The 25,794-nt window shown below is 42.5% G+C and overlaps 1 protein-coding gene across 1 annotated transcript in view; it reads left to right on the forward strand.

Moving 5' to 3' along the window:
• Nucleotides 1–25,794, forward strand: part of PAPPA2 (pappalysin 2) — a 297,914-nt gene that overhangs the window by 196,146 nt on the left and 75,974 nt on the right. The window contains exons 14-16 of the mRNA XM_061160780.1: nt 12,077–12,248; nt 16,104–16,281; nt 17,658–17,871. Of these exons, the coding sequence (XP_061016763.1) occupies nt 12,077–12,248; nt 16,104–16,281; nt 17,658–17,871 (564 nt within the window). The remainder of the gene's footprint in view (nt 1–12,076; nt 12,249–16,103; nt 16,282–17,657; nt 17,872–25,794) is intronic.

A 25,794-nucleotide genomic window follows, 5' to 3' on the forward strand; every position in this document is an offset into this window, starting at 1 on the left:
AAGGTCCTCTTCACTTTCTGCCTTTAGAGTGGTATCATCATTATACCTGAGGTTGTTCATATTTCTCCCAGCAATCTTGATTCCAGCTTGTGATTCATCCAGCCTGATATTTTGCATGATTTACTCTTCATATAAGTTAAATAAGCAAGTGACAATATACAGTCTTGTACTCCTTTCCCAATTTTGAACCAATCAGTTGTTCCATGTCTGGTTCTAATTATTGCTTCTTGACCTGCATACAGGTTTCCCAGGAAACACATAAGGTAGTCTGGTGCAAAGAGCCAATTCATTGGAAAAGACTCTGCTGCTGGGAAAGATTGAAGACAAAAGGAGAAGGGGGCAGCAGAGGATGAGAGAGTTAGATAGCATCACCCACTCAATGGACATGAATTTGAGAAAACTCCGGGGGCTAGTGGAAGAGAGAGGAGCCTGGCATGCTGTAGTCCCTGGGGTTGTAAAGCATCGAATATGACTTAGTGACTGAATAGCAACAACAAATACTAGTTTAGTCACCTTTGTTGTCTCTGTGGAGCTTCTGTTCTTCAGATCCTGTCTCCTGAAGCAGAGACTGCAACAATAAATAATCAAAAGAGAAAAACCAACAATCAGCTACCACCAAATCAGTTACAATATTCCACTTGTGATTTGTGCACCTTGGTAACATGCAGGATTAAAGCTGCCTCAGGCTGTCTCCCTCAACTGCCTCACATCTTCAGATCCCTTTCCATGACATCCCCGTATGTGACACAGAAGATGTCGTTAGCCTTAGAAAGCAAATCTTGAAAGGGCGGATCTTCTGACAGAGAAGATAGGGCCTTCATCAGTAAGTCAAGTATAGAAGATTTCTGGGTCACCCTCCATTGTCCCTGGAGAATTTTCTGTAGACATGGGATTTTGATTGGGGTTGGGGGGAGGTTGGAGGGATGTGGTAGAAAGGAAAGCACCTTTTCTGTAGAATTCACTTGACTTGAATAATCCCCAGATAATTTCTGGGAGGAAGTGGCTGAGTTTTCCCATTTGGAAGATGTTGGGACTCAGGTGTGAAAAGGTGTCTTCTTGGCTGCACTGTACACTGCAGGTGGAGCTAAGGCTACATTATAAGGGTCCTGAGCCCTCAAAACCCTAAGGGTTCTGAGTCCAGGGACATGCAGCCAGAGCAGAGCTCAGCACCTTACATTCCATCCTTGCTATAACCAACCAGTTTGTGATCTTAGTCTTGGTAATAGGATCATTCCATCTCTATTGTCGGTCATTCTGCTTCATGCTTCATTATTCCCTGGAACCCTCATTGCTGCCACTTTACCAGTCCTATTGTACTTCAGTTATTTGAAGCTCAAATTTAAAATGTGGACCCTTTCCCTTCCTTCTCTGCCTGGATTGGGCTCCTATACCTTGCTAGGCTTTTTCTTCCCCTACTCAGTCCTACGTAAACCATTCCAATTACTTCCCTTCTGATAGCCTCACAAAGTAAAGGATTGCTTCCTTTTTTTGTGCTAGGGGCTGCAGGTTAAAGCATCAATTTATCCTTTGGCTCTTCATCTTTTCTATTTAGCAGAGAGTTTCCTTTCAATGTTCTAGGATGATGGGAAGTGTCATCTCTTGCTGCTGGGAAAGGCACTATAGAAAATGAAATAGGTATTGTATTTCTATTCATTTGATTATCTTCTTCCCCAAAGCAGCTTAGCAAATTAACATTGAATCTATTTTCTCTTCTTAAGCAAGAAAAAAATTATAACTGCTCAGTTGTTCCCAAGATTTCTTGCTCAACTTCCTCTTCCCAGAATGATTTGTCCATAAAATAAGAGGGAAGCAGGAGACTCCACTGGCGAGGATTCTGGTTCTCCTGGCTGATGACAGAAGGCCTGGTGAACCACAGATCTGCTTTGGGAGCTGTAGAGTCTTTTCAACTGTTTGCTGCCATGGGTTTATAGAGGGAAAATGGGAAGGTCATGGACATAGTCTCATTTAGGGGTTTATGGGAGCATGGCTAGACTATTCTAGAAAAAGCCTTTATTAAAATATTATGCTGTCTGAGATGGTTCCTAGTAGGATACATTCTTAGAGCCAGTTGGGTGGCAGCTTTCAGGTTTTGAGTTTTAGTGCTAGGGAGAGGCACAGACGGCTTAATAAGACCTGAGGCTGGAGTCTACCGCTAAAGATGGTTTCAAAACGACAACTTCAGGACACTAACTTCCAATGTCTTATCATAGTGTCTAAAACTCCACAGTTAGGAATTATTTAGTTCAAGTCCTGATAATCTCCAGCAGTCTCTTTAAAATAGTCAATAACCACTTAGTAGAAGAATAAATGTTTTAAGTCATTATCAGCTATTTATGTCAAAGTTATTCTCTTATAGACCTTGCCAGTTGAAAATCAGACCAGAGCCCTGGTGAAATGCAACCTACTGTAGGCATCTGGAAGTTTGGGGGAGTACGAGAAGCAGGAAGGGTGGTGCCAAAATGAGAAATGAGTTTAAAATGTCACCTGCTTCCCAATTTTGCTCAGGGCTGGCCCTGTGCTAATGGTCTGTATTATTGGCAGCTGATGGAGAAAGCACAGAAAATAAAACAGACCAATATTTCCAGGGTTCTGTTGTTTTGCCAGCCTGCCAAACAGGCTGTTGATAGATATGACCCTGCATTCTGGTTGGAATGACTCTCAGGCCATGTCTGGTTCTATGTAGCCATAACCGCAAGAGCAGCAGAAGCCCGGTGATTTGAATGGCAGCAAGCCTTTGTCCAGACCCCTGCCTCTCACATCTGGCCACATCATCTAGTCTCACCACACAATTTTAGAAAGTCTCTTTGCTCCTTTGGGCCTTCCTCTCTCCATAAGCAAATAAGCCATTGATGTTGCAAGGCTTGGGAATGCTAAGAAGAGCAACAGGACAGAACGGAGTAATATTTCAAATCTGATGTCAACCCAGGACTGATAAATTCCTGAATTACAAGATGATGGGAACAATGTAAGGCTTCTGTTGGGGAGTCAAGAAACTTTATAGGCAAAAGAAGCCAAGGGGAAGAGTCCAGGGCTGACATATGTTTTATGTTCTACTTCTATATATGAATCTGGGACTCATTCAAGGTGCTAGCTTGTGACTCCTTAAGACCTCAGTCAACACAAAGCTTGTATATTATAACATGCAGAAGCCATGCTACCCTTTCTTCGTGCCTTTTAGGTACTGTTCTAGGATTACCATATGTGAACGCTCATGCGCATTAAACTTTATTCAGAGTACTATGTTGTTCCCTCACTTACCTCCACCTGCTTCACAGTTCCTCAGCATTGACTTATGAATGTGTCTGGGGAAGTGTCATTCCTGAATTAATAGTTTAATTGAGGCCCAAGGATACTTTTATTATTTATTTTTTAACTGGAGGAATGCCCCAGGATAAATAGTGGTGGTGCAGTGGGAGGCAGCAATGCAGTCATTTGGGTGTTTCGTTGATCACTCTTCATTAGGAAATGCACCACTTGGAGATCACTCCTGCCTTTGCAAGTGGGAAAAAAATGTTATATATATTTATTATATATAGATGTATATCATAGATATTGTTTGTTGTTATTACTGTTGTTGTTTCTGATGAGTGATTATGCTACCCTGGTGCAGTTCTAGGGTGCACATTCTTTGCTGCTTAGCCAGAAATTGTTTTGACTCTTTCTTTGGTGTTTTACATATTTTATAACTACATTAAAATGGTCAGTTCTGAAACTTGGTGAGACGGCTTTGGAAAGGCAGTACATGTTGGCTGTGTGATGGAAATCTGTTTTACTTTAGAAGAAAGTGAAAATGAAATTCGCTCAGTCATGTCCCCCATGAACTCTGACCCACATGAACTGTAGCCCGCCAGATTCCTCTGTCCATGGAATTCTCCAGGCCAGATGACTGGAGTGGGTAGCCTTTCCCTTCTTCAGAGGATTTTCCCAACCCAGGGATCACAACCAGGTCTCCCACATTGCAGGTGGATTCTTTACTGTCTGAGCCACCAGAGAAGAAGAGGGGGTCTTTGGATGGGACTTCTAGCGTTACAGTCAGGCATGGCAAAAGTTGTGCCCAGAACTAGAAATGAACAAAGCAAATTACCCAGTGCTGGGGCTACTGGAGTTCAGTCTTGAATTTATGAATAGGTCACTTTCTAGGAAGAGATGGATGTCTCCTGACAGAGGTCTTTTCAGGCACCAACTTTGGGGCAGAGACTTCAATTGAAGGGCAGAGAAAATCTCTGCTTTCCCAAGATCCAGGAAGGAAGGAGAAGTCTACTTAGTCCAATATTAATTTCTCTGTCATGTGATGGAAGAATTAGAATTATTACTGAGACTCCCCTCTTTCTGTCAGATGATATTCTTTAGAATAGAAAAATTTGAATCAATTTTCTCTTCTTGGTCCATATGTTCTTTCCGTAAAACCCTCAAAGTACTGGCTTTGTTCTGTTCAAGAAGGCCAATGGAAATGTACTTGATGTTTAGTCTGATTCTTGTCCTACAGAGCGAAGATGGAACCAGTAGAGAGGAAGAGGTAGAATGGGGAGACAAAAAAGAGGCCATATCTTTTTGTATTTGTTTGGAGAAAGAGCAGAGCTCTCTAAGGATGGATGTTATTGTTATTATTTGGTTTTCCTATTGGTGGTAGGATGATTAATGAGGACTCCATCTCTTCTGGTCCATTCTACATTCTGTACATTCTTCTTCCATCTGCTGCCAAATCCAGAGCATACATTTCTTTGTAGCCCATAACCTTTTATTTCAATGAGAATCAGTAAAACAGTGAAGGAATACAGACACATCTGAACTTCTTTTACTTTTTAACCTTCAAAGAGTTGTTTCTACAGAAACCACTGGGATTGCTATTTGGTCAATGGTGACACTTCTTGAATAAATGAATTGCAATATTTTGTTGAACTTAACAACTTAAAGGTTGGGACATTAAGCAAAAAACTTACACTGGGCAAGGAAGATTGTGAGTAACTCTTTTCTTGGTTCTCTACCACATCCTCCCCATTCATGGGTTTTCTGTACTCCCACCCCAATACCACCATCACCTCATCTAGGATATTAAATACCATGTTAAAGCTGGAAGAGACATTTAAGAGAACATAGTTCAACTTCATCATTTTATAAATTTGCAGACAAAAGGGCAGAGTGATTAAGAGACTTACCCAATGTGACAGAGCTAAGCAGGGACATGCCGAGACCTGAACCCAAGTCATATGGGCCTTGATCTACTACTTTCTCTGTCATATTATGCTATTTCTCAAAAACTGTGGTACAGAAACCAGAATGTTTCTCCTAAACTAACCTGGATTCCAGGTATCAAGTTGAATGCCTGAGAGAGGGTGGGACACTGACTTTAGAAAAGTTCACAAGCTGATGTCATCCTGATTTTGAGTTTGAGCTAAAGCTTAATTTGATGTTTGTTTGTTATTATATTGTAGTCTGAGTATGGTAGGAAGTTCTGAAATATCCCATCATTTCTGTTAGGGTGTTTCCTCATCTTTAAAATGGGAAATTAGGGTTGAATTATCTTTAAGGTCCATGTGGTTCCTCTAAGATCACTTTTAAAGGTCTTCTCCACTCTCCAGCAGTCACATGCAAGAAATGGGGTCTTTGGTGCATAATTTCTCATCAGCTCCTACATGGAAGAAATAAGGTTTCACTGTTGATTCTGACTGACTCTGGAATAGTGTCACCCCTGAAATTCCTCGTGGATAGCTCAGACCCTCAGGGGAACCTTACGCCAAGGCTGTGAGGAAGCTATGGACAGGACATCCAGGACTTTGCCCATTCCTAAGGAACTACCCAGCTTTCCAAGTATGGACCTTGGCTGGAAGTGAGGCCAGCTTCCCTCTAGTGGCCTCAGGCAATGGAAAAAAATTTTAATGTGCCTTATTTGGCATACCCTGGGAGAAGGCTCATGGCAAATTTGTTAATGAGTCTGTCTGCTCTTTGCTGAGAATGATGTCTGCTTTCTAGTGTTATCCATGCTCTTTCCTTACCAACCATTGGAAAGTAGGAGATTTGGGAAACCTGCCTCTAAGCCTATCATCAAATATTGATGTTGATGCTTTTCCATCTCAGTTCAGTTCAGTTCAGTTGCTCAGTTGTGTCTGACTCTTTGCAACCCCATGGGCTGCAGCACGCCAGTCTTCCCTGTCCATCACCAACCCCCAGAGCTTGCTCAAACTCATGTCCATCGAGTTGGTAATGCCATCCAACTCTCTCATCCTCTGTAATCCCCTTCTCCTCCTGCTCTCAATCTTTTCCAGCATTAGGGTCTTTTCCAATGAGTCAGTTCTTTGCATCAGGTGGCCAAAGTATTGGAATTTAAGCTTCAACATCAGTTCTTCCAATGAATATTCAGGACTTTTCATATATATTCTCTAAATTTGTTAGTCAGAATTAGAGACCCACACCTACTGAATTTTCTTTAGTTCTCAGTGGAAAGGAAATGGTGATTTTTGTCTAGGTTTTTAGAGTGTTGCTTTGTGCTGTGTTCTGTCTGGTCTGGAAAGCATTGGAGATAACTTACTGGCATATCTCTTTTGCCTTTCCAAATCCTATTAATTTATTGAGGTCAAATCATATTCAATGATAAAATTTCTCTGGAACAGCCATGGATTTATAATCGGTACCACATGATTTAATTATTTTATCTCTTTGGCTATATTGAAAGCTTCTTCAGAATTAGGGAAATGTTTTATACTTTCAATCTGTCTTATGGCTCCCATGTGAAAATCTGTGCTGAAAACATTAAAGCATAATGATGCAACAGCAGGACCAGTTTCTCCTTCTGGAATCAGTATTGTTATTTTATAGTCTTGGCCTACGGAATTTGTTGACTTATCTTTCAGGTGCACATATCCAAATCTTTATAGTGCTGAGTTTCACTCCTGATGAGCATCAAGAACTTTGAAATGTAAAATAAAATCACCACTGTGAGGATCCCACCACAAGCCTACAGAATCAAACTCTCCAAGGAGAAAAGCCTGGGTATCTAAATTTTTTAAATGCTGCCTAAGTGAGTCAAAAACACAATGATAGTTGACAAAGTCTGCCTTGTGACAGATTAGAACCATTCTTTTATTGAACTCTGCCAACAGAGATTTCCCAAGGCATCAACCAGAGGCCCAAACATAAAGGAAACACACACATCATTTTGGTAGGATGGTGCTAGAAGTGTGCCTGGATACCGACGAGCAGATTTTATGCAAGAGGATAGTCCAGGGATAACATACATTTTGCAATAGGATTTCTCTATTGAAAGCATTTTTTAAAACCCTCAAATGCAACAACTTTGGGGAGTGAGAACCAGAAGAGAGAGAGAGAATAGAGGCATATTGGGGAAGTGGAGAGACAGAGAGCAAAGGAAGGATGGGTAAGGGGACCATCTACATAGTGTAACCTCTAAGGGCCTATTGACTTAAAATTCCACCATGAAAAACTCATTCTTCAGTCTGCAAATGTTGTCTCCCATTAAAATGGAAATAGCTGTGAATCATGCCTAACTAGGTGTATCATATCCTTACCTGAGGACACATTGTGATGGGGTGTCAGGAAAGGTCTGGAAAAAATGGGTGAAAGGGTAAGGTTGCCCAAGGAGGAAGCAGGCTTGCTTAACAGGGCATCTTGCAGACAGAGGCAGCTGGACAGAGTTAATTTGATTTGCTATCACTTAAAAGTAAACTGCTCAAAACTAGGAATGACCATGAAATATATCCATCGTTTCCCCCCAACCACCCTGCTAAGGAACTTCTTGGCTCATCCTGGCCAATGATGTTAGCTCCTGAATTGAGAAGAAAGCAACAGGAGACCCACCTCATCTCCAGGGAGATAGCCTGGTGGTCTAAGCTGGCCTGGGGAATGAGAGCTCTGTATTCCAGTTTGAGGATTTTCCTCTGACTCTCTGTGTGGCCTCTAGCCAGATTCCAAACAGCTTTAGTTTCTTTGTATGTCAAACCAAGATAAATACCTAACTTCCCATCTCTCTGGGGCATGGTAAGGCTTTGTTGCTTCCACTTTTATTGACATGTGTCCAAAGACCATAAGAAGAAAGCTTTTGAAGAGTTTGAAGGCTAATTATGTTTACTAGCAACATTATCACTATGACATTGGGGCTTAATGTAGTAGTAGCCAGAAAGAAGAATGTATCAGGAGCATGGGAAAACGGAGAATACAGTACTTCACTCAGAGAAGCAGTGTATTTGGAGTGGAAGAGAAATGCAAAAGGGGTTTTGGGGATAGGGTGCAAGGCAGAGAAGTCTACAATTGGTACCAGATGCCACTAGAAGCTAACAACCTGACAAACACCGTCCTCATAAAACAAATTCCTTAAAAAGGAAGCAAATGGAAATATAAGCTAGTGAAAGAATTTGCAGCAGCTGCCCTAAAACCATTTCTCACTTCATAAACAGGTCTGTGTTTGATGCTTTTTCTTTTTTTTATCTTGGTCTTATGTCATGCCGCTTTCCCCCTCTTCTAAGATCCCCTGTCCTATTCCGCCTCCCTTGCTGCCAGCGCTGATGGACCTCGCACACAGGTAGTCATAGCAACCATAGTTAATGGAACACCAACTTGATGGAAGGAGGCTCATTCGGAGTATTTGTTTTGTGTCTTATCTCAGCACGTATTTGTCCTCAGTGATGACACGGGGTGAATAGGATGGAGTCACTGAAATACAGCACGTGCTATTTCACATTAATTTCTTGGTAGTGAGCTGACATGAACCAGAACTGTTAATGACTCTCTGTTTTCCAGTCCTCTCTGCTTAACACACTGAAGAAATATTACATTTTGTGCATATCAAGGGCATGTAGTATCTATGGAACTTGGAGTTGTTTAGCATCACTAATGAGGGGTTCTCATCTCATTCCATGAAGGATGGTCTGGTTTCAGATTCCTTACGCAGCTAGGCTGAATGAAGACTCAGAGACAAAGCTTTATTTCCTATATTGCAGACCTCATTAGCAGTGTTGAATTTGAAGAATCCATCTCCCTCAACTCATATATTCCTCCCTTCATCAGGCTCCGTGTAGTGAGTCTCAGGAAATACTACATGATCCCAGAGAATAATCAGGGCTTACAGGAGAAAAACGTTGATTGCATACCACTCAACTCCAATTCCTCCATCCTATGCCTGATAAGCATGGGTGAAAAAAAAAATAAGAATGTCACTGACATAGTTTAAATGCCATGGGTACAAGATCAGAGGCAGCAACTTTAGCATATTCAAATCAAATCCATACTTCTTGGACTAGTGCTTTTTAAATCAATTTTCAATTATTTCAGTGCAATTCAATGACATTTCATTTTCCACTTTATTATACTGTTGCCCAGTTCCTTGATAAAAGTCACTGACCTCTAACAGAATTCAAGAGCAAATAAAACAAATGAATGATGACGAGACTCACAGAAGACATTTTGAATAAGATTTACCACCACTGGCAAAAACATCATGAGCAAGAAAATATAAAAAGTATCATGCTGTTTTCCCTCACTAGACTGTGAGTTCTTTAAGGGCATACTTATTTTATCCCCAGTACTGAGATCAATGCGCTAAGTGCTTGGGAAATGTTTATGAATGAATGAAGCAGTAGGGCAAGATGGTTGAATCATTGTTTGATAATGATTTTTTAACTTCGTATCCCCATCTATCACTATAAAATGTAACAAATTTACCATTTTGATAGCCATTGACTTACTTTGATGTCTATGACACAAAAATATTTAATTCAGCAAACATTTGTTGCATCCCCCACAGTGAGGTGTATGGTAAATACAAAAGTGGGTAGAAGTCAGTATTTGTCTTCAAGCAGATCATAGTCTAGTTGGGAGAATCAGCAGCATTTAGGAGACACCTGTGTACTCATTGCCTTGTGGATCAAAGGATGGATAAATTAACTAAAAATCATGACTATAATACAGATAGAGTAAAAGAAATATTAGAAAAGTTATTTTTAAAATTTCCCTTCAAGATTCAAAGAAGGAAGATATCTGGAGCGGCTTCTTGGAGTCGGAAGGCCTTTTAAAAGGTTCAATAAATTAAGCAAAGGTACAGACATGGGAAAACCAAAACATGTAGGCGACTCATAGAAAACAGGCCATTGAATGTGGGATATGTGCCATTTGCAGTGGAGCAGTAGAGAGACTGAACCTAGGAACAGTAGCTACATAAGGATACACACCATTATCATCCTTATCTCATGGGGGAAGGACTTGAAACCCTGGGGAATAAATAACTCAACCATTATCACACAGGTAGTAAATGGTGAATCCAGGATTTGAATTCACACAGCCTGGGGGCAGTGCTCTAAATTTTAATCGCTCTGGCTCTGCCTTGATAAAAGAATAACCCTCTTTTGAATCTGTTACATCCGTGATGCTGTCATGGTCCTGACAGGGTCCCCTCGAACCCTGGGGAGTTTAACTGTCTCTCCTATTCCTATGTGACTAGCTTTAGAGACCCAGACAGCAGTTCTCTGATGAGGTAATGTCCTGGAAGCATCTAGCACAACATTAGGCATGCGGCAGGGACTTGATATGTGTGAGTTTTTTCTTCTTTCTGTCATGGGCTCAATTTCTGATTTGTTGTTCAGTCGCTCAGTCATGTCCGATTCTTTGCAACCCCATGGATTGCAGCATGCCTGGTTTCCCTGTCCTCCACTGTCTCCTGGAGTTTGCTCAAACTCATGTCCATTGAGTCAGTGATGCCATCCAACCATCCAGTCCTCTGTCACCCCCTTCTCCTGCCCTCAATCTTTCCCAGCATCATCTTTTCCAATGAGTCAGTGCTTTGCATCAAGTGGCCAAAGTATTGGAGCTTCAGCTTTAGCATCAGTCCTTCCAATGAGTAATCAGAGTTGATTTCCTTTAGGATTGATTGGTTTGATCTCCTTGCTGTCCAAGGGACTCTCAAGACTCTTCTCCAGCACCACAGTTTGAAAGCATCAATTCTTCGGCATCAGACTTCTTTATGGTCCATCTCTCACATCTGTACATGACTATTGGAAAAACCATAGCTTTGACTATATGGACCTTTGTTGGCAAAGTGATGTCTCTGCTTTTTAATATGCTGTCTAGATTTGTCATAGCTTTTCTGCCAAGCCAGTGTTGATATTCAGTGGTATGTGTGTGCTAAGCAACTTCAGTCATGTCCAACTCTTTGTGATCCTGTGGACTGTAGCCTGCCAGGCCTCTCTGTCCATGGAATTCTCCAGGCAAGCATTCTAGAGTGGGTTGTCATGCCCTTCTCCAGGGAGTCTTCCTAACCCAGGGATTGAACCCATGTCTCTTAAAAACTCCTGTATTGGCAGGCAGGTTCCTTACCACTAGTGCCACATGACTGCTATATTCAAAGTGCATAACCATCTGGGTCCTACTGTATAGCATATAGAGCTCTGCTCAGTGTTATTTGGCAGCCTGGATGGGAGGGGATTTGGGGAGAACGTATACATGTACATGCATGGCTGAGTCCCTTTGCTGTTCACCCGAACTTTCACAACATTGGTTATTAATCGTTGTTAAACGTTGGTTGTTAATACCCCAAAACAAAATAAAAAGTTTAAAAAAATACTCCATGCAATCAGTAAATAAATGTTGTCTTTTCTGCCAGCTCAAACACCTGTTCTACAGGGCCCCCTGAGACCAACCCATGATGGAAAAACAAAAAGGTTTCTGCCTGACACAATCAGGGGCCTCCAGAATTCACTCCTGATCTTTGCCCTGCATCTGTTCTGATTGTTTGGGGCTCAGAAGTACTGGCTGTGAAATATTTTGAGGATTACCCTCTGATCTATTCACTTCTATGCCATCCAGAGCTCTGGGGACACTCTCCCCACCTGTCGCATCGTAATTTTCTCCTCCTGGAAGATCCATAGAAAGCTGGTTCAAAGTCACTTGGTAGCTGATATTGTTCCTGTTTACTTTATGTTGCTTGGTTCCAGGTCACAAGGAGGAAATGAGGAGTTTAATGTAGGTTTTCAAGAAAGTGTTTTCTTTGGTTTAGAGACCCTTCTCAAAGGGTGAGGCAGTCTTTGCTGCCTAGCAAGTCAATGTAAGATATTTCTGTTTCTGTCATCTCCAGCTGTGTCCATCGGCCCTGTGGGGAGCAGGGCAACTGCGTGCCATTGCTGCTTGATCACGCGGATGTGGTGAACTGTACCTCTGGTGGCCCGGGTCACATGAAGTGCTCTATCACTTGTCAGAGGGGGTTTGCCCTTCAGGCCAGCAATGGGCAGTACCTCAGGCCCATGCAGGTGAGTTGGAAATCTGGGGTCATCAGGACCAAGTCCCCCTTACTGGGGACAGTATGCATGCTCCTCCTCCTGGTTGGATGGGGGAAAGGCCTGTGTTTTTAAATCATCTGAAAGGAAAAATGAGGACTCTAACAACCAAAGAGAAGCATGATTTATAGAAATGCAAGGTATATGTAGGAATATATAAGAAGTGTAAGAAATTATGATCCCGACTTTTGGCTTCAAGATGAGAATGTTACAGTTTAGACCTGTCCAAAATTTGCAGGCAAGATAGGATGCAACCAGCTTTTTTCTGGTACATTTTCTGCCTGTTCCCCCAAGTCTGACCCTCTTTATAAGAATACTGGAGGAAAAATTATGATTTTCTTTCTTCTGCTACTGAAGTAGGACTTATATCAAGATTCTAGTTTTGACTGAATTTTTCAAATTTCTGTAAGCTACCATGGCACACACCACTTCCAGGATTTCAAGGTGGTCTGAAGGTAGTAGAATATATTAGTGAAGAGCATGGCTTGGGAGACAGACTTGGAATGAAATTTGACTCCTCTGTTTATTGTGTAATTTTAGGTAAAGATAAGCAAAACATGCCAACCTCTTTAAGGGTGTTTCCACATTTGTAAAATAGTTAGATCAGAGGTATTTTTGTCCTTGGGCTGTTTTAGTGACTGAGTAGAAATAATTTATAAGCTTCTATCAAAATGATAGACACCTAGCTCTCTGCAAAGCTGCCATTATGAGGACCATGATGATGTATTGTCAACTAAGAATTTTGTTTTCCCTCTTTCCTTTAGAAAGCTTTCCATATTCTACAGAGGAATTTGAAATTTGAGAACACATGAGCACAATATGATAGAGAGACAGGATGCATTAGGCAAAAGGTAAATGGTGCTTGAGAAGAATATGAGGGAGATGAGGTATGATGAAGGACAAGCGGAAGCACGCTTGGTAGTCAGGTATCAATGGCTTGGAAGATTGGAATTGTTTTTCATCTTGTACCAGTTGACTGCTCAGCAGATTGTGGATCCGTGGAGGAATTTCACTTGCTTAGACACAGAATTTAAAGATACAATCTTTGGTTTCAGATGGCTTAAAGAGAGTTCTGTGTAGAGAGACCATTTTAACATACCTTGAAGCATCAGTTCCTTGGTCTGTGATGCTCTGGTCAAAAAAGCAGAACTCTTATCACCTACCTGTCCTTAAATCAGCTTACCTCACACTAGAAAAGAGATGGAAAGAAGGAAAGAGAACAAAAACAATGTAGGAACCGAATACATTTGTGTGCTAAGTAAAGGAGAGAGAAGAAAAGATGGTGTTTGCAATTCATTAAAATTAGGAGCAAATTCAAAACAGAACAGTCAATACTTATTGGAGCCAGGAGAAAACCCAGACAATATATGCAGAGTTTGAGAGACACTCTTTAAGTGATCACTGTGATTGGAGCCAGTATTCCAGGCTGTGAGCATTGTGGTAGGGGCCAAGTTGGGAGAAGGAAGGTGGGAGCTCGCCCTTTGCCAGTCATAGTGATGGAGTCATCAGGCACAGCTCTCCAGTTGACCGCTCCCATCACCCGAGCCTGGCCCCACTAAAGAAATGATATGATCCCAGCTTGTGATCACAAGACACCAGGGATATCTGCTTTTTGTTGACATAAGAACTGAAACTAACCAGAAAAATGTGTCTGGCTTTGAATTGGGTCCTTCTGGCAGGCAACCTGGGGACACTGGGAAAGAGGGAGGGGCAGCCAGGCAGGAGTGGGTGTCAGGGGTGACAGGTGCTTTCACCAGTCATTTTACCTTTGGCTTTGGTGCCACTGTGGTCTCCTGGTGGGATGCTGGCTGAGCCCCGGAATCTCCCCTCTCTCCCTTTAACTTTTGGTAACCCACTATGGTGACACTTTTCACCCAACAAGCCATGAGTGTCCAGGTCTCTGAGTGCCTGCCCATCCTGTTCCCCTCACTCTGAAACTTTCTTCTCCTTGCTTCTCCTCTGCTGCTGGGAAGTCTTGCTCATCTTTCAAAGACCAGTTCCTGAGTTACCTACTATGTGAATCTCCCCACAAACACTCTCTCCTGCTCAGGATGGGCAATCCCTTCTCCAGCCCCTGTAGTGCCATCTTACCACCGCAAAACAAGCCTGCATATATGATATCAATGTTATTTAGTAGAACAATTTGTATTCTCTTTCTTCTTGGTCCGTGTTTTCTACTTTATGATTTGCATTCTTTGAATTATATTCTCACAAATCATCAAATAAAGGAGTAAGATATAACCAAAATGCATCTCCCACATTTTCCTTTTTAACTTCTTCTCCTCCCTTCTTGTCTCTCTTTCTTCTTCTTTCTACTCTCCCTGCTTCAGATGTTTTCTGATTCACTGCTTCAACCTGTGATGAGCTCTGCTGGTAGCTCCTTAAGGGTCTTGTTTATCCAAACTTAGTAAAGTACCTGACCCTTCTAGGTGCTCAAGAAAAAGTCACCTCATTTGTTTCATGGTGATGAATTCTAGGGCCCCCTACATAAGCCATCAGTTCAGTTCAGTTCAGTCGCTCAGTCGTGTCCGACTCTTTGTGACCCCATGAATTGCAGCACACCAGGCCTCCCTGTCCATCACCAACTCCTGGAGTTTACTCAAACTCATGTCCATCGAGTCGGTGATGCCATCCAACCGTCTCATCCTCTGTCGTCCCCTTCTCCTCCTGCCCCCAATCCCTCTCAGCATCAGGGTCTTTTCCAATGAGTCAATTCTTCACATGAGGTGGCCAAACTATTGGAGTTTCAGCCTCAGCATCAGTCCTTCCAATGAACACCCAGGACTGCTCTCCTTTAGGATGGACTGGTTGGATCTCCTTGCAGTCCAAGGGACTCTCAAGAGTCTTCTCCAACACCACAGTTCAAAAGCATCAATTCTTTAGCACTCAGCTTTCTTCACAGTCCAACTCTCACATCCATACATGACCACTGGAAAAACCATAGCCTTAACATAAGCCATAGCCCCAAGGAAATGGCTGGAATATCTTAAATTTAACTACAGAGTTTGGAAGATGCCTCTTGTTCATTAATTCCCAGATGTTCTTAAAGACACCATTGGTGTTCTTAGGCACCATTCTCAGAGAATATAATTATGTTTATTATGTACCATTATCAATCAGCTTATCAGTAAAGGTCCCAGCAGGAAACTGATGAATGCTCAAAGGGGGACAATTCGAGGAACTTCAGTAAAGGGACTGCTGATAAAAGTGGGGGCAGGATATAGGAAATGACAAGGAGATGGTCCGGAATCCCTGGGTGAAAGGGTGATATCCCCTCTAGACCTAAAGAGCTGACTGTAAGGGGCAGTTAGCAGAACCCATGAGAAGAGAGTGCAGCAGGTGTATGAAGAGCTCTGCCGAAGGGGAGGCCACCCTTACAGCGACCCCTAGGGAGGGAGTAGCAAGAATCAGCACCCCGACCTCCCTTGCTTCTCTGCCTCGTCAGTATCCTACCAGTGCTGCCCTGAGTGCTACAGCAGACACAAGTCAAAGGCATGAAGTCCACAGGCCCGGGGTCCCAGGGCACACCGCAGGGCAGAGTAGGTTGGAGAGCCATCTGGAGAAGCCCGTGAGGAGAGCCAAGAGTTGGCCTGAAGGAGCGTCTTCATTTAATGACTCCCTTATGCGCACATGTACCTTTCATCAGCGATGTACCTGGGTGTTGTGAAATTGCACATTAGGACCAGGCGTAAAGAGGGAGAGAGGCAAAATCACTTTGCCCGTTATGAATATTTGCACAAATAATCATCAGGACTCTGCCGAAGCCTGGGAACTATTTTGATGAGCATTTTTGTGTGACTCTGATAACAGAAAGCTTTCTGTTTCTAGAAGGAAATCCTGCTCACGTGTTCCTCTGGGCACTGGGACTGGGCTGTGAGCTGCCAGCCCCTTGACTGTGGTGTCCCCGACGCATCTCTGGTGAACTACGCAACCTTCTCCTGCTCAGAGGGAACCAACTTTCTGAAACGCTGCTCTATCTCCTGTGTCCCACCAGCCAAGCTTCAAGGTATTGTCTGGCCAAGCAGGAGTTATACGCAAGTTATCTTCAGGTTCTCTCTCTTTGGGGAGGGGGGGTACTTTGGGGATCTTTTCTTTACTCCAGTGACCTTCCCACCTGACTGTGCTGAAGCACCCTCTTTTGACAAGCAAGAGGCAACACATTCCTTGTCTCAACCACTTGGAAGGATGCCCCTAACTCAAGATCTCACTGATGAAAGAAACTGAGACTTTCCTGTTTTTATTTGAGTTTATGTTCTCTGGAGTCAAGCCAACTAACAGTTTTCTGAGAGTATTAATAATTCAGATACCCTTTATCACGCACATTTTAAAATTTAATATTTACAACCCTTCTATGAGTTAGGTGCCTTTAGTCCTGTTTTAGCAATGAGAGCACAGTTGTATGAGCTGTACTGCTAGGGAGGGATGAGGATGTGGTAGAACTTCTTCTGACCCCACATCTTTTTGTTGTTGTTGTTTAAGAGAGCGTGGGAATAGGCTCTTTTATTTTACTTGTTTTTTTATTTATTTTGGCCACACCCTGAAGCATATAGGATCTAGTTTCCCAACCAGGGATCGAACCCGTGCCCCCTGCCTTGGAAACACAGATTCTTAACCACTGAATTGCCAGGGAGGTCCCTCTGACCCCACGTCTTGCTCTTCCTCTTGAACTTAGGTGTGCCCAACAGTGATCCAACAGACTTGTTATAAATGCAGATTCCTAGGCTCATGCTGACAGAGTCTGATTTAGTAAACCTGTAGTGGGTTAGTGATACTACATAGATTGAACTCAGAGAAACCACTATGGCATATGGCATATGGTGTTGAAGTACAGAAGTTTGTATCGAACTGCCTGAGTTCAAACCCTGCCTCTGCCCTTACTAGCTTGGACAAATTACTTAAACTCAATTTCCTCATCTGCAAAATAGGGGATAATGATGGTATCTATTTCACAGGGTTGTTTGAGGTTTGAAGTTTACACAAGTGATACATGTAAAATGCTTACGGCAGTGCCTGGCATGTAATGAGCCCTATAAAAGTGTCATCTAGGATTATTACAATCCTTTCCACGATACTGTCACTACTTTATTTTTATTATTTGTAGTGAGGAAGTGAGGTAAGGATTTGTTTGGTAGCCCTTCTTTCATTCAGGTCAAGAACTAGCTTTCTGACCTCTATGCTACACAAGAGAACACAGTAGATGCTCTGTGGGTAGAAAGATATAGGATAAACATTTGACCTGACGTTGTAGAGAAGCTGCTCCACGAAAAATACTGTGACTTTCCAAGAATGACGGTCTGTTGACAGGTCTTCGTTCTTTCTGTTTGTATTTTATTTTTGGACTCTCTGTTCTGAGCATCCTGTGCCTCTCTTTCTTGGAGTCAGGACTGAGCCCGTGGCTGACCTGTCTTGAAGACGGGCTCTGGTCTCTCCCTGAAGCCTACTGCAAGTTGGAGTGCGATGCTCCTCCTGTAATCCCAAATGCCAACCTGCTCCAGCCTCGCTGCCTCCAGGGCAACCACGACGTGGGCTCTACCTGCAGATATGAATGCAAACCGGGCTACTACGTGCTGGGAAGCACCGAGAATAAAGTCAGGAAGTAAGTTGGAACATTCCTGGTCTTTGCAGTGCTCTCTACCCTGCACCTTGCTCCTGTTCTTTCACTTGCAAATCCGAGACCATTGTTTGGAAATAGCATTAAGACCTTCTGGGTTGTCCGCTGTTTGTTGCATTTGTTTTTCTATATAATACCTCTTCGACTGCACAAGTGTGTTCCCCCCAGTCATGACAGGCAGGCTGGCCAGATATGCTTCCTGTAAAGATTTGCTTTCCCATAACAGATTCCAGAGTCTCATCTTGGTGTGTTTTAAAAAGAATCTCTACCCAAATTATTATTTTCCTTGAAAAGTAAGTGTTAGGAACTTCTTAAGTGGTACACACATCACCGGAATCCAACTTTGTCCTAAAACATCATCTTCAGGCCCACTGGAAGTTTAAAATTGTGGCTGTGGCAGAAATTGCCAGTTGTGGCTGTGGCAGAAATTGCCTAGGATGGTCTCCAACTCAGATTCTCATTAGGTATGTGATGCTGGGAAGTTTCTCTGTCTCAACCTCTCATCTGTAAAATGAGGATAATGATAATAATAATGTAGGAACTAAGTGAATTAATATGTGTAAAACATGAGTCAGTGAGTTAATTTTTTTAATTTTAATTTTATTTTTGGCTGTGCTGGATCTTCAGTGCTGCGCTCAGGCTTTCTCTAGTTGCGGCGAGTGGGGGCTACTCTCTATTGCAGTGACTTCTGTTGCAGACCATGGGCTCAGTAGTTGAGGCTCATGGACTTTGTTGCTCTGCAGCATACGGAACCTTCCTGGACCAGGAATCGAACTCATGTTCCCTTGATTGGCAGGTAGATTCTTAACCACTGGACTACCAGGGAAGTCCAGTAAATCTATTTTTAAAACATACAACTCAATACATATTATCTATTCATCTTATAATTAGAGTATTTCTGCTTTATCCTTCCTGGACTTTGTGTGTATACATTCCTAGACCCAGAAATCAAGAGGACCTTTCTTCTAAATGCATGGCGGACCCGAAAGAATAAAAGTTTTGCTGCATAATTTAAGAGGAATTGTTTTGAAAACACTTGTGCTGGGGTTCAAATCCCAGTTGTCACCCATTTTATTAGCTGAGTAACCTCAGGCAAGTTACTAAATTCTTTGGGTCTCATCTCCTTTGTAAACTGGGAGTAATGTCCACACCAAAGTGCTCAGTTGAGGATTAAACAAGATAATACATATTCAACCCCAATATATAGGAGATGTGGGTTCAGTCCTTGGGTTGGGAAGATCCCATGGAGGAGGAGGCATGGCAACCCACTCCAGTATTCTTGCCTGGGAAATCCCATGGACAGAGGAACCTGGTGGGCTACAGTCCATGGAGTTGGATATGACTGAGTTCACAAACAATATAATAATGTACAGCTCAGTGCCTGACTTGTGCTAAATGTTCAATAAATGGTTTCAAAAAAAAAAAAGAAAGAAAGAAACATTTTCTGAACAAACAAGTAAAAAACTTTCAGAAGAAGAAACTCCTTGTACTCAGTAAATTGTAACTATTATTTTCCTACCATAGATTATGTCTTATTACTTATCTAGGACTTAGTTCAAAATCTGACCATAGTAGGTATTGTTTTTTAAAAGATTTTTTTTTTTTTTTTGAACTGACAAAATCCCAGCCGTGGCACTACCAGTGATTCCAGGAGATATCAACTTCGACTGTAAACTAGAATTTTCTAAGGGAGCAGAAGAAAATCAGGAAGCTTACTCTCTGGCTTCCATTTGCCCTTCTCTAGTCTACGTCCAGACATCTCAGTATGGGACAGATTGAGTCTAGCTTCACCCAGAGCCTTTCACTCCTGAGAAAACCCAAGATAATATTTGGAGGGGAGGGAGCCCCTTCCTCATCATCTCAGCACAAGGCAAGAGCCAGACTAATTAGAACATGAATAATACTGATGAAAAATTCATAGGAAGCAGCATTCTGGTTCAGTGATTCTAGCAGGTACAGTCTACAGTTTTTGACAACCAAAAACACATTTGCATGTTCTGGTCATAGGGTCTAGATCAATTTGTATCAGCATACATTGATGGGCAGGGAGGACCCAGGTCATCTTCCAGTGAGAATGGCATTACAACCAGCCCCAAAGGCTGTTGTTTTCTTGCTTTTTTTGCTTCTCTTCTAGCCTGCCTTTTCTCACACCTGCAGCCAATTCGGGGGTCTGCAGAACAGTGCAATAAAGACTACAGGGAGAGAGAACAGTCTTGGGACCAGGAGGAATTCAGGGCAGAGGGATTTTTCCTAGCTCCCCAGGCCCATAGCTGAACTTTGCATTGGGGGAAGCTGGGGCAAACGGGGGCCGTTTGCTGGCATGACTTTCTTTTCTGGTTGAGAAACTGGAAGCTTGCATCACAACGTCAGCATGGGTTTGAGCTTAAACATTTACATTTGCAAGCACCATCCTGAGGAGAGATTAAATTATTTACCACGCTGTGTAAACTGATTTCAATCTTAGTTTACACCTGTTTACATACGGCAGTAGATTGGTAATCAGAAGTTTGCAAGTCAGGAGTAAATCACTGTCACTTGCTTCTTGTGTTTACCCAACAAACTATGTCAGCCTTGTCCCTTGCTTGGAGCCCAGCGTTGTACAAATGGAGCCCTGAAATTCTTTCTAGGGCATGCAGGCAGGGGGAGAAGAGGTTGAGAGAAGTTGGCAGGGAAATCAGCTCAGACACAGTGGGCACGCTCTAGTCTTCTGCACCTCTCTGAGAAGTGGAAAAACCCCCTTGATGGTCAAGTTCGCCCCTTGTTCTTTGCATGACCCTGAACAATGTACTCCACAGTCATAGCCATGTGTCTCAGACTTTGCATTCTTAATGTGAGGGGCAGTAATGACTTCTACTGAACAGTATTATTTTGATGCCCAAAGTAGGTAATGTCCTGAAAGTGTTTTATAAACGATGAAGTTCAATACATGTGCTAGATATAACTGTTTGTTCATTTCTTTTTGGAAGATGGAAACAACTACCAAAATATCAGCCAAGTACATTGCCTTCCTGCTTCTTCTCAAGTCTGTTGAATATTGTTTCAAGAGAGAAAAAGAGAAGTGCTGCGTCTGACTTTTCTCTTCCATCCAGCTTGTTTAAGTTTTGTCCCGTTGCACTTGGAGGTTAGTGTGGAAGGCACAGCTGCTGCTGGCACTTTCTCACGTGCGTGCTGTGTGTCAGCCTCGGGGTTAGGAGCAAAGACACCTGCAAGAGTAGGACCAAGGCTCTGGCCTCCAGGAGCACACAGCCTCCATGCTCCCTGTTTCATGGGCATCATTTCTTCTTGCAAGAGAGTATAGGAGTGGACATGGACCACAGTAGGCCCTTTCTCTTGGCCTTTGGATCCCTTGCCCCTTCTTTCTGGGATTTGAAGATGGCATCATTCACATTGAATCTAGTCCCTGAGGACAGAGAAATGAAATGGTTTGGCCTGGGTAGTCCTGACCTTGAAGTCCTGGGTAGAGTCAGCATTATCCAAACCATATGGATTCTATAGAGGGAAAAACTGGGAAGGAGGTTAAATGGATGTTTTGGGTGACAACAGTGACAATTCAGTGAAACAGATGCCCATTATATGGTACAATCATAGGCTGGTACAGGCATATTGTGAAGTATCCTTCTAAACATTAAAGATGTTTAGAAGAATATTACGGACATGGGAAAGCATTCACAATATGGTAAATGGATAAAAGCAAGAACATAATTATTATAAATGACACAATCCCTATTTTCCACATTAAAGGTATATTTTTAGAATTCTTTTTCAGTAGCTAGAAGTGACGATGACATTAACAGCCATAATCTCTATATAGTAGGTTTATAGGGAATATAGCTTTTATTTTTCTGCTTATTTATATATGCTAAATTTTCTAGACTTTAGAATGAGATAAATAGTTTAAAAACGAAGTAATGAAGTGAGCTAGAAAGAGATCATAGCCATTTGTGGAGGTGGAGAGTGATAAAAGGAGAACTAGCCACATCTTTCTAAACAGGCAAACCAGAGACCAGCAGTCCAAGATGGCATTAAGACAGGGCCTTGCCACTGGCATCCTGTTCCTAGTCTCTTCTATATTTTTTTAATTGGAGTATAATTGCTTTACTCTGTTGTGTTAGCTTCTGCTGTGCAATAATGTGAGTCAGCTCTAAGTGTACATATATCGCCTCCTTCTTGAGCCTCCCTCCCACCCCTCTCCATTGCACCCCTCTAGGTCATCACAGAGCACTGAGCTGAGCTTCCCGTCTATACAGCAGCTTCCCACTAGCTGTCTATTTTACAAATGGGAGTGTATATACATCAGTACCACTCTCCTAGTTCATCTCACCCTCCCGTCCCCCCTCCATGTCCACACGTCTGTTCTCTACATCTGCATCTCTATTCCTGCCCTGCAAATAGGTTCATTTGTACCATTTTTCTAGTTCCACATATATACTTTAATATACAAGCACCATCTCTTTTCTTGAAGGCTGTCTCAGACCTCATCTCCTCCAGGCCTAACGCCTCTTCCCTGACTTCCAGCAGATCATCTTACTCCCAAAGCACAAAGGTCTGCCCACAGGTGTGCCCGCCAAGTAACACCTCCAAACAGGCTTCCCCCCTTCTTACTGTCCAAAACCTATAAGGGAAACAAATCTGAAAAAGAATATATATATATATACACACACACACACATATATATATACACACTTTATGTGTTATATGTATATATACATAAAACTGAATCACTGTTCCGTACACCTGAAACTAACACAACATTGTAAATCAACTATAGTTCAAAAAAAAAAAAAACCTCAAATATATATATGTATATATATATATATATACATATATATATTTACTAGAAAGAAAAAAATCCCAGCAAAATGTCAAGACCATGGGCAACTGGCAGGACTTGGGGAGATTTTTTTTTTTGTCTTCTGATTTGAGGTTCTTTTAATAAATAATCATATTTTATAATAAATAAAATAAAAGGAACTCCTCCAACTTTGCCCTGGACCCCATAATCCTTCTCAAATATTTCCTTCAACCTCTTCATCTTCCTCTTTCCTGCAGCTGAAGCCTCCCTCTTCCTCATGCCAGGTTACTTCTCTTTAATTGTGCTCAAGTCTCTCCTACATTAAAACTCAAACAAGCAGAGCCTTTTCTTGACCCTTGTTCCTCTCCAGCTGTCACAGCTTCCCCCTCCCTTACGAAATGTTTCAAAACAGTCATTTGTATTCACCATCCCCATCTTATAGTTTTTTCTCTCCTTCACATTTTGACATTCAGGTTTCCATTCCCATCTCTCCACTAAAGCTGAGGGTGCCATGAGCATCGCTGCCAAGTGCAGGGACTCTTCTTGGACCTAATGTGGTGTTAGTTGCTCCAACTAACACCTGTCCAACTCTTTGTGACCCCATGTAGCCCATCAGGCTCCTCTGTCCATGGAATTCTCTAGGCAAGAACACTGGAGTGGGTTGCCCTTCCCTTCTCTAGGGGATCTTCCTCACCCAGGGATTAAAACTGGGTCTCCTGTATTACTGGGAGATTCTTTACCATCTGAGACACCAGGGACCTAACGTTATATGGGAATATTTAGCTTATGTTGTAATCACCCTGTGAGAGAAAATGGATCCTTCTACCCAAATTTGGTTTGGCTGTGGAAAGTAATGATGCCACACGTACATAGACCAAGAGAGTATTAAGAGGTTTGTTAGTCACATAATGAGACTTTTGGCAGAGAGAAGGGGAAAATCCCAAGTTGGTCTTCAAATGGCTTGAGTAATCAGGGAAAAGAGGCTGGTCAGGAGTTGGATGGTAGTTAGGGTGTGGGGCTTGAGTGAGAGTTTGTGCATGTGAGGGCTTCCCTAATAGCTCAGTTGGTAAAGAATCTGCCTGCAATGAAGGAGACCGTGGTTCTATTCCTAGGTCAGGAAGATCCCCTGGAGGAGGAATAGGCTACCCACTCCAGTATTCTTGGGCTTCCCTTGAGCTCAGCTGGTAAAGAATCTGCCTGCAGTGTGGGAGACCTGGGCTCGATCCCTGAGTTGGGAGAATCCCCTGGAGAAGGGAAAGGTTACCCAGTATTCTGGCCTGGAGAATTCCATGGACTGTGTAGTCCATGGGGTCACAAGGAGTTGCACATGACTGAGCGACTTTCACCCTCACTTGTGCTTGTGAACAGGACCTGGAGTGGTTTGAACTTTCTGCTGTGGGCAAAAGAGGAGGCACCCGGGCTTTCCTACAGGCTTGCTCGGACGTGGGAGATGGTAGGGCCTGAAAGCTGTCAAGAGTCAGACATCAAAGATGGAATCTGGCTCTTCAGGAAAACACGTTTGTCTGAGCCCTCCTTGAGTCTTCTCCCTTGATTCTGCTCTATGTCACTCCCTTGATTTTCCTCTTCTTTGCCTCTTCTCAATTTCCTTTTCTGGCTTTTCCTCCACTGCCCATGGCTTCAATGTTGGTGTTTCTTTGAACTCACTCTTCTCTTGTGTTCTGCACACTTGTTTGGGCTGAAGCTCATTTACCCCAGTGGCCTCCACTACCTTCCACGTGCTGATGACCCTTAAACCCACACCTGCTATCTAGTCTGTTCCCATAAGGGCTATAAAACTCATTAGGACAATTGCCTGCAGATGAAGCCACTTGGATATCTGAAATGCATTTCAAACTCTTTCAAATCTGTACATCCTTCTGTGTTCCATGTGGTTGGACAGGTCAGGAGAGAGATCTGCACATAACCTGAGACACATTTTTTTTAAAAAATCCATATATGGCTTTATTTATTTATTTTTATTTATAAAGTGTCATGGAAAGAACACATCTGAGTATCATTCTATTGGTGATGACAATTGAACAATACTCACAAAACATCAAGTTACTTCTTGAGTAACTAATAATGATCAGAGACTATAATTGTACACTATTGAGAAATATCAAACAACTAGAGGACAGTTGCTCTACAATATTGTGTTGGCCTCTGCCACACAGCAACACAAATTGGCCTGAGACTCTTAAACATCCTTCTCCCTCAGTCAAATCAGTCATCAGCTTCCATCAAATGTTATTATCTTACTGACTCTTGGCCATTTCTCCTCACCCTGATGCCACTTCTCTATGACAAATCACTATCCTTTGTCACATCTGAACTGAGCTTTCTGACTGCAGTCTCTCCCCCTTCAACACATTCACTACTTTGCAGCAATAGCAATCTTCAACAAATTTCAACCCTGTTATAGTATTCCCCTTATATAAAACTAAATGACCAGCTTTTCTGCTATTTCATCTAAGACACTAAAAAAGCTTAAAATCAAAAATATTTTAAAGGTCTTGCATGATCTTGCTGGGCCCAGCTTACATCTCCAGGGTCATCACTATCTTCCCTGGGAGATCACTTCCCTCCAACTATTACACACAAAACCTTCTGTAGTGTAGGTTCTAATGCTCTGGGTTTCTTTTACTTCTTTATATACACCATAGCTAGCATGCCTCTGGGCTTTCAAACATGCTATTCCTTCTGGTCTGAGCTCTCCCCAACAGTGGGGAGCTTTTGCTTGGCTAACTCTTGCATGCGTGTGTGCATGGTAAGTCACTTCAGTTGTGTCCAACTCTTTGCAACCCTATGGACCATAGCCCTCCAGGCTCCTCTGTCCATGGGATTCTCCAGCAAGAATACTGGAGTGGGTTGCCATGCCCTTCTCCAGGGGATCTTCCTGTCCCAGGGATCAAACTTGTGTTTCTTATGTCTCCTGCATTGGCAGGCAGATTCTTCACCATTAGCCTTACTGTCCTATTTTTAAGATAGGTGTGATTTTTATTTCCAAAGCCTTCCAGATCTCCCCAGTCTGTAGGAAGTGTCCCTCACATGGTTTCCCACTGCACAGAAGACTTCGCTGACATCATTTATTTCACTGAATAGAAGTGATTTGATTA

The sequence above is a fragment of the Dama dama genome, chromosome 14, assembly GCF_033118175.1.
Source record: "Dama dama isolate Ldn47 chromosome 14, ASM3311817v1, whole genome shotgun sequence".
NCBI lineage: Eukaryota > Metazoa > Chordata > Mammalia > Artiodactyla > Cervidae > Dama > Dama dama.